The following is an 8,474-nucleotide window of genomic DNA, read 5'->3' as shown; positions in this document are numbered from 1 at the left end:
CAGCAAACTGTACGTTGAGGTGCAGTAATACGTGTGACAGGCTCCCTTTGGTCTTCGGAGATATAGGAAGGAGGCATAGTACAGGAAATGCTTTAGAGATAAATCTTATTTTATTAGAAAAGCATCTTTAAACACAAAAGTTTGGAAACAGTATTTATTTGCTCCAAGAATCGTATGTATCTGAAAAGGCGATGCTACACCTCTCTGTTTAATGAGAACATTCATTGAAGATTACGGGTTTTAAGTATGAGTGAAGATCTCCTCCGTGCTGCCACCAGAGCCTGGCTTGACTGCTCTGAACTAACTACACTTGAAAGCTCCTATTCTTTGAAACCAATTTAAACACATTGAATTGTTGAAAGATTAAAAACCACAGTCAGCTAATTACACTCTCTCTCATCTCTTATTCAGCAAATGAATCACTTTTCATTACCACTTAGCTGAAGTACATGAATTTCTGCCTAATTAGAAATGTTGTAGATGGAACATTAGCAAGAATGGAGCGGGTCAGGATATCTTTGCTGCTTCATTTTTAATTCCTAACAGTAGAGTCTGAGAGGAAAGAAGAGAGAAGTCATTAAATAATTTTAAATTATTTATAAAAATTACTTTGCCCAAATTATAATTATTTTTTCCCCAAACGGTCTCAAATGTCTAACAGAATGAAAGAAAAAGCAGTTCAACATTGATTTTAATGAACATTTTAATGTTATGTAGAACAGAACATTATGAATACAATGGAAACAAAGTTTTATCAATAAAAAAAATTTCAACACAAAGTGGGGAGGTAATAATTTGATACCTATATTATAGTATTTATTTTTAAAAATATTCCCAGCTTGAGGGTGAAAACAATTAATTTTGCATTCCAAACTCTAGAATCATGATTTTCATGTGAGCTTAACGCAGAATTACAGCAGGAAAACAAAAACACTTTAATTAATTTCCTTTATTTGCCATTAAATCAATAAAATCTTTGACTGCTACAGGTCTCCTTTAATAATATATATTTAACTCCTCTCTATTGGAACCATATTGCTAATGCCATATTATATACACTCAAATCCAAAACAAAACAAATATTGTATAAAATCTAAAAGCCAACATCGTTGAATTCTAACATTTATATTTAACTTAAGGTTTTAAGAATTTTTACCTTTTCAATTTTTTGAAAAGACACCAAAAAAAATAAAAATAAATATTTTTCTCTTTTGACTGTTCCTGACTGATAAATGGTGGCTACAGGGATAAACACGGAAGGAAGCCTCGCCAAGTTAACCACTGCAAATTGTAAATAATGACTGCTAAAAACAAACAAAAACTCTGGAGGGTTTTTTTTTTCTTTTAAAGGAAACCATAGAGCAGTCCTGAAAAAAATATTTTTCCTAGTTCTGCAAAGGATAATTATAGCAGAAGACATGGGAAAAGTCCCACAGCTATCACCAATCGCTTAAAGAGGTTTCATTACAATAAAAATTTGGATAGTATAATAGTAATAGCAGTGTTGCTGGAACATTAGCAAAAGTATATACATTCCAGTTACCTTTGATTTAGCCATAATCACATATGTATGCCTTTTTTGGACAAAAATATATATTTTTATAAAAAACTGATCATCCAACTTTAATGATTTCATTTATGGACTCAAGAGTGGTAGTAAAAGGAACAGACCCAATTATGACAAGGCGATTCAGGGACAGAAAAATCAAGTTCCTCAGGAAAAGAAAAGTATAAAATTAGAGATTCAAACACATTTATTCAGCCCTATTCCAGACTTCCCACGAATCATGATGTTAAAATGGGCTCTTCGATTTATAAAGGCTTTCCAGGTCTCACTACCCCATGTGTGGTCTATTCTTACTGGGAAAAATGATTTTGACTGCCTCATCTGAAGTGCCCTTGCCTGTCCATCTGAAATACTAGATACTTCACTTTTATAAAACAGCCTTTTTTTGGTTCTTTATGTAGGTTTAAATCTTAATTAATTGATAAAAGAAAGGGGAGTTGATTAGCATTTTCCATCCCAACATCACCTATCTTCACCGCTAAAAATCCTTCATTCAATCTGCTCCTTTACAATCTCTCATTTGCTAAAGTTGGCGAAATTTGCAAAGGCATCTTGCTTGGGTTGCACAGTTCCAGAAGTCATGGCTAAGTTGGGCATGCCCATTCCCATTGTGCCTGTCAGGCCCATCCCAGCAGTTGACATCCCTATGTTCATGTTCATGCCCATCATACTCTGGTTCATCATTGGAGTATTTCCAAGAGGGGCCATTCCCATTGTGCCAGTCATCACACCAGGCATGCTCATAGGCATGGGTCCCCCCATCAAAGGGTTAGTTTGGGGCCGGACAGGAAGTATGTTTGATGGAGAACTGAGGTTCACAGCTCCAAAACTTTGAGTCATCACATTCATAGGTTGTTGCATATCTACCAGAAGAAAAGAGACAAAAGAACTTCACATTAGATTCATCAAGCAGAAGAATAAAACAATCTTCTTGACCATCAACACTTGTAACTCCTAATAAAATTCTTTTATGGTGATTTTACAAGGTAAGTCAATTAACTTGCACTATTTGCTCTAGAAAAATACTCTGTGGCTGTTAACTCTGGTTTCCCAAAGATGCAGAAACAGTTAAGAGTGGGCTGGGGGAAAACACGAGGCACTTTGATATCATTCTGACAGAATTTAGTGTTGAATCCAACCTGACCTAACAAGTTGTCAGGAGCTGTTGTGTATCAAAAGCCTTAAAAAAGTTTATACCCTTTGACTCACTCTATTTTTAGAACATTACACTAAGGAAGAAAAACACAAGTACAAAGATTTATATAAAATCATGGAGTTATTTACAATAGCAAAAAGCCGGGAACAACAGAAATAACCAACAATAAAGAAATTCAACACTGGTATGACACATAACTATAAATATCTAAAAATCATTTTTTCTTAAAAATATTAAATACAGGAAAATGATAATTTAATGCTGAATGACAGCTGCAAGAAACAAAACAATATACATAGAGTGATTTCGAGTATTAAAACTATGGTTAGAAAAGATAGAAAATACGAATTAATAGCGATTACCCCTGGATTACGGAGGTGAGATGATTTTTGTTTCTGGTCATATTTAGTTATATTCAAAACATTTCTACAACAAATATTTTTATTTTAGTGATCAGACTCCCAAAACTCACCATAATACATACACAATCATGTTATCATGCCAAGAGCAGGATACAAAGTAATCTGAATATGCCAGGGTGTACATCAATCAAGCATGGGGGGGGGGGAATCCTAAGCGATACACAGTTGCCTTTAGTACAATCAATGTCATGTATTTTTATTTGATGGCTTACACTAGTCTTGGCACAAGGGTAAAGATTACAAGTGCACAAAGAAGCAAGGTGTCTCATGGTAACTTACTCTGCTGTTGAATCATTGTATTGAGTGATGGCTGCTGGGGTTTGGAAGGCTGCATACCAGGTAGTAAGTTGTCTAGGCTGATGTTCACACTGGGGTCAGACCAAGTAGAGGGCAGGGTTTTGCTGACTGACTTCTGGACCATATCTGTATTCTGATTATAGAGAGGATTAGGCTTCTGCAGCACTGTGCTAACATTTTGCAAAGGCTGGAAAATAAAAAAATGCTCTAAAAATTAAACATTTGCTCAATAAAGGTTATCAAATGGCAATTTAATCACAGTAACTCCAGATATACATGAGACTTAGTAATAAACTCTTGAAACCAAAAGAACCACAAATGTTCTAGGCTAAATTCTTCAAGCTGAATCACTAGCTTCCCCAGAATGTTCCTCTGAATCCCCAATCATGTTTGGGGTAAAAAAAACCCCAACATATTTACACGAACAATTACCCTCCCATCACCCAAAGTCTAGAAGCCACCATCCCAGGGCCATTGTCAACTTCAGGTTAGTACAGCTTTAAGGAAATATACAAGTGGAAATTTATTCTTACAAGATAGAATATAGGACATGATTTCTCATGTTATAAAAAGCAAAACCATCAAAGTGGCAAATTATATTGCACAAATCTTGACTGACACGTTCCTGCTCCATGTACACTTCTATCGCCTAAAGTGAGCAACACTAGCGGAACTTGATATATGTGGACCAGTTCAGGAGAAAGGAGAAATTCAGGAGAAAGAAGCAGGGATGCCTGGTAGTTACTAAGGATAACTATGAAAAGGGCAGACGAAGGGAAATGAAAAGGAATAGGAAAAATAATTTAAAATGTACCAATGCAAAGAATTACAACACAGTTGCAATTAAGACTGCAAGTAGACTGGCTTTACACTCAGACCACATGAAAGACTCTCAAAGAATCAACTGGCTTGGGCTTATTTAGTGGTGCACCATTCAATTTAATGGTACTGGTGTGCCCTTCATGTCCTTTTCTTAATATTAGGTCCAACTTGTTATGCACAACTGTCACCTTTCTGTTTCTTTCTTCTCTTCCTCCATCCCAACACCCAAAGAGGAGAATCTACATATTAAAATGAGTAATTAGTATCATAAAAAATATTCAGAATTGCTCGAATCAAAAACAGCAAGCTCCTGGTATAACTCAGGCACATATATTTCTAACCCTGTGTTTGTCTGAATTCCAAATTAATACTAGGTAATTTAGATTTAACTGTAAAAAAAAAAAGTGAATTAAAAAATTCCCATTTAGTGGTTTTCCTGTATGAAAATGAGAGTTGAAAGAAGAGCCTATGTAAAGATTACATAATGTAGAACAGGCCCAAAATAGGGAAGAGTATTCGTCATTTTAGAGACTGATTTTCTATATTAGTAACAATTGCCTATAACCATTGAGTGACACCTCTTTAAGGATCAGAGATTTTACTGAGTGAATATAGGCCACGGGTGAAGCAATAGCTCTATTCCTTCTTAAAAACAGTTTTTATTAAACTATTAAATACTAAATTATTTATTAATTCAATAAATTTTTATGAAGTGACTCCTCTGTGTAAGGCATCACGCTTCGCTTTGCATGGCCTACAAGATGGGTGAGAGGCCTTGCCCTCTAGAACCTGAATGACTATAGTAGGGGAAAAAAATGTAAGGTAAATGCAATGTGCCAAAACAACCTATGTATGGCTTATTTTTCTATTTCATGTTAGTTTATCATTACATCAGTTACGGAATCTCAAAGATGAGGAATCTGCAAGGGACACAGACAACTTACCTGTGATCTTGACATGGGCAACCCCAGGCCTACAGTATTAGTGCTCATCATGGAGAAATTCATACTCTGGGAAGATGTCATGGTTGCCTGGGACGAGCCCATAAGATCAAACAGGTCTGAAGAATTTGAGGCAGCTGGAGGCGGGCCTAAAGCTGATTGTGAGCCACTGACAAGTTCCACAGCTGGCTGTGAGGCATTGCCAAAGAGCTCACCGCTGGAGGCAACAGGACCTGATGGGGCTTGATTGAAGGCACTCCAGTCACCAAAGTCTCCATTCCCACTTGTTGCTGTAACTGAGAAAGAAAGGACAACAGGGGTAAGAAACTTTCTGAAATGCACAGAACAAATAGAACAGTCTACGAACTGAAACAAATTAGAGCCGATCTGTGTCCATCCAGATTAACATCTGCATATACCATCTCCATCTGGACATTATTTTTTCTCACGAATATTCCACAAATGTTAACAAGGTGGCAAAGGAAAAAAAATCCACATATAAAGTAAAATTCACCTCACAGCAGATCTGGGGTGATACGCAGAAATTACAATCAAAAGTTTCTTCAACCTGAGTTTGCATATTAAATATGTTGCCAGCTCAACAAATATGAAAAGGAAAAAGAAAACTTACCTGGTAAAAGTTTCTTTGGGGAGATCGAGAATCCTCATGTGAAGAGACACTCAACAAAATTAGAAATTCAACTCATTTCACCCATTCATTACTTGGAAAGGTTCAAAGAGAAATCAAACTATGACTTACATGGTCTCAAGTAAATAAAAACCCAAATTCATGACATTAAATTTATAAAAAAATGAAAAAAAAAAGCACAGAGAAAAGGACTCAGTAAAATTAAGAGTAGGGTTAGTAAATTTCTGCAAGAAGTTCTCACTCTTTCGGCCATGCTTCCATTGACAACACAAGGGCTATAGATAGCCACGGTATAACCCTAGCACAGTGCTTGCTTCCAGTGGGACCATTCTCTCTCTCTCTCTCTCTCTCTTTCATCTACCTACCTATCTAATCTAGTCTATCCATTTATTTAAAAATTTTTTAAGTTTATTTATTTTGAGATAGAGCAAGCAGGGGAGGGGCAGAGAGAGAGGGAGAGAAAGAATCCCAAGCAGGTTCCATGCTATCAGAGTGGAGCCTGATGCGGGGCTCAAACTCACCAACTGTGAGATCATGACCTGAGCTGAAACCAAAAGTCAGACGCTTAACCAGCTAAGCCATCCAGGCACCCCTCAATTTATTTATTTAAATAAAAAGCAGGGTATAGTCTTAAGAGGGGAACTCAATGCTAATATTTAAAACAAAGGGAAGGGGCGTCTGGGTGGCTTAGTCGGTTGGGAGTCTGACTTCGGCTCAGGTCATGATCTCATGATTCCTAAGTTCAAGCCCTGTGCTGACACCTTGGAGCCTGGAGCCTGTTTCGGATTCTGTGTCTCCCCCTCTCTCCCCTGCTCATGTTCTGTCTCTGTCTCTCAAAAATAAATAAACATTAAAAAAATTAAAAAAAAAAAAAAGGGAAAAACCCTCAATACGACAAAGATAATTACAACAAGTTTAAGATTTAATGCATTCAATAATGTAAAAGTTGTTAAGGGGTTAATTGACGGATGGACTACAATGCTTAACAGCATGGATTTTGTACCTTACTAGCTAAGTGACCCTGGGCAAGTTACAAAACCCTCTCTGTGTCTCACTTTGTAAAAAAATCCAAGTTGTAAAGATTAAATAATATACAGTAAGTGTCATTTATAATTTGTTATTGTTACTATGGATTAATTGTGAAAACACAGGGGAGGACCAAAGGTACCACAATCTCTTTCGTTTAGGTATGCCAGAAAAAAGTGTAAGTCACGCTTCCATAAATTCTGCAATACATCTACTATTTGGAACACAATAAATATAAAGGCAATTGATACTTAAAAATGTTCTTTTTTAAGTAGACTATGCATGATTCTAAGTAAATAAACCTTTCCTTAAGAAAGCGACAAGTAAATAAGAATTAATGGAAGTTGAAAAAGCAAAGGTGAAGACAGAGCTACACATAAACTGTCATCTGAAAGAGAACAGTATATACTGCCAAGTGAAAAACACCGTCACTCTGTACTCCATGTTCACTTACAACTTGGAAATACATTTTGTCTAGCCTAAAGGTAACTAGCCATTGCAATACTGTCTCTCACTATGCTAAATATCTAAAGAGAACAATAACATTAAATCTTTAAAATTATTTTCTTCTATTACCATATTAAAATGTAAGCCCCTTCAAAAGAAAATAAGTCACTTAGAAAATCCACACTCTACCAACAATTTAATACAAGAACTGGGCTAATCTTCATTACCTCAGGGTTTTACTATAAAACATGTCTTTGATCTTCTTTACAAAAAAGAGACTGAATTAAGAGTTTTACAATTAGTTCTATATATTAAACAATTTAAACTAATTTAAGAAAGACTGCTGGATAAAGGTACTTTATGCTGATTTTCTATTTGCTTGATCTATAAAACAGAGTAAGAATGGAAACTGGGGCAAAATGTGTTGCCCCATCCGAAAACTTTATCTGAGATGATTAATCATAGGAAGAAGAGATTTCTAGTAGGGCATATATTGTTCAGAAATGATTAATCATTGTTGCAACAGTTTCAGCCCCTTGCGTAATGGTGATCAGGTTATATTAATCACATGCATACAGATGAAGAGATGTATCACTTAGCAACATTAACATATTCGAATGATTTGCATAGTAGGCAAGTTTATATACATAAAAACTTTTGAGAATTACACAGTCTGTAAAATTAGGGCAATGTTTATCTTCCACTTGACTTGCCTAAAGTAAGTTATTAACCCTTAGAGGGCATAACCACGCTTTTGAAATGAAGTTAATTACTCCACAATTCTGGTTTCTGGGAAATACTCAGAATTTACACAAGTAGGCTATCAAAACCCCAGATGATTAAAACCTATGCATCTTTCTTCCTAAATCCTCACAAACCTCAATCAGGCATTAGTAAATATAAATTTTAATTCCATTAATCGAATGGTTACTGTACCTGAAATGAGTAAGGCTCATTCAGCTAAATTACACATTTTTCTCCCTGCCTCACTTCATGTTTAAAAGTTATAACTACGGGCGCCTGGGTGGCGCAGTCGGTTAAGCGTCCGACATCAGCCAGGTCACGATCTCGCGGTCCATGAGTTCGAGCCCCGCGTCAGGCTCTGGGCTGATGGCTCAGAGCCTGGAGCCTGTTTCCGATTCTGTGT

At 36.2% G+C, this 8,474-nt stretch overlaps 1 protein-coding gene across 2 annotated transcripts in view; it reads right to left on the bottom strand.

Annotated features, from left to right (window-relative positions):
- Positions 1-685: 685 nt before the first annotated feature.
- CLINT1 (clathrin interactor 1) overlaps positions 686-8,474 on the bottom strand; it is a 58,973-nt gene continuing 51,184 nt past the window's right edge. The window contains exons 10-12 of one of the 2 annotated variants that reach the window (XM_030328425.2): positions 5,209-5,501; positions 3,425-3,629; positions 686-2,430 (exon numbers count right to left, since the gene is read on the bottom strand). In XM_030328425.2, coding sequence (XP_030184285.1) covers positions 2,084-2,430; positions 3,425-3,629; positions 5,209-5,501 — 845 coding nt within the window. In that variant the 3' untranslated portion in view covers positions 686-2,083. The remainder of the gene's footprint in view (positions 2,431-3,424; positions 3,630-5,208; positions 5,502-8,474) is intronic. The other variant, XM_030328427.2, reaches the window with a different exon arrangement.

This window comes from Lynx canadensis, chromosome A1 (assembly GCF_007474595.2).
Source record: "Lynx canadensis isolate LIC74 chromosome A1, mLynCan4.pri.v2, whole genome shotgun sequence".
In the NCBI taxonomy this organism is placed as follows: domain Eukaryota; kingdom Metazoa; phylum Chordata; class Mammalia; order Carnivora; family Felidae; genus Lynx; species Lynx canadensis.
Note: the sequence above shows the minus strand (reverse complement) of the source record. Positions and strands in the feature narration are given on the sequence as shown.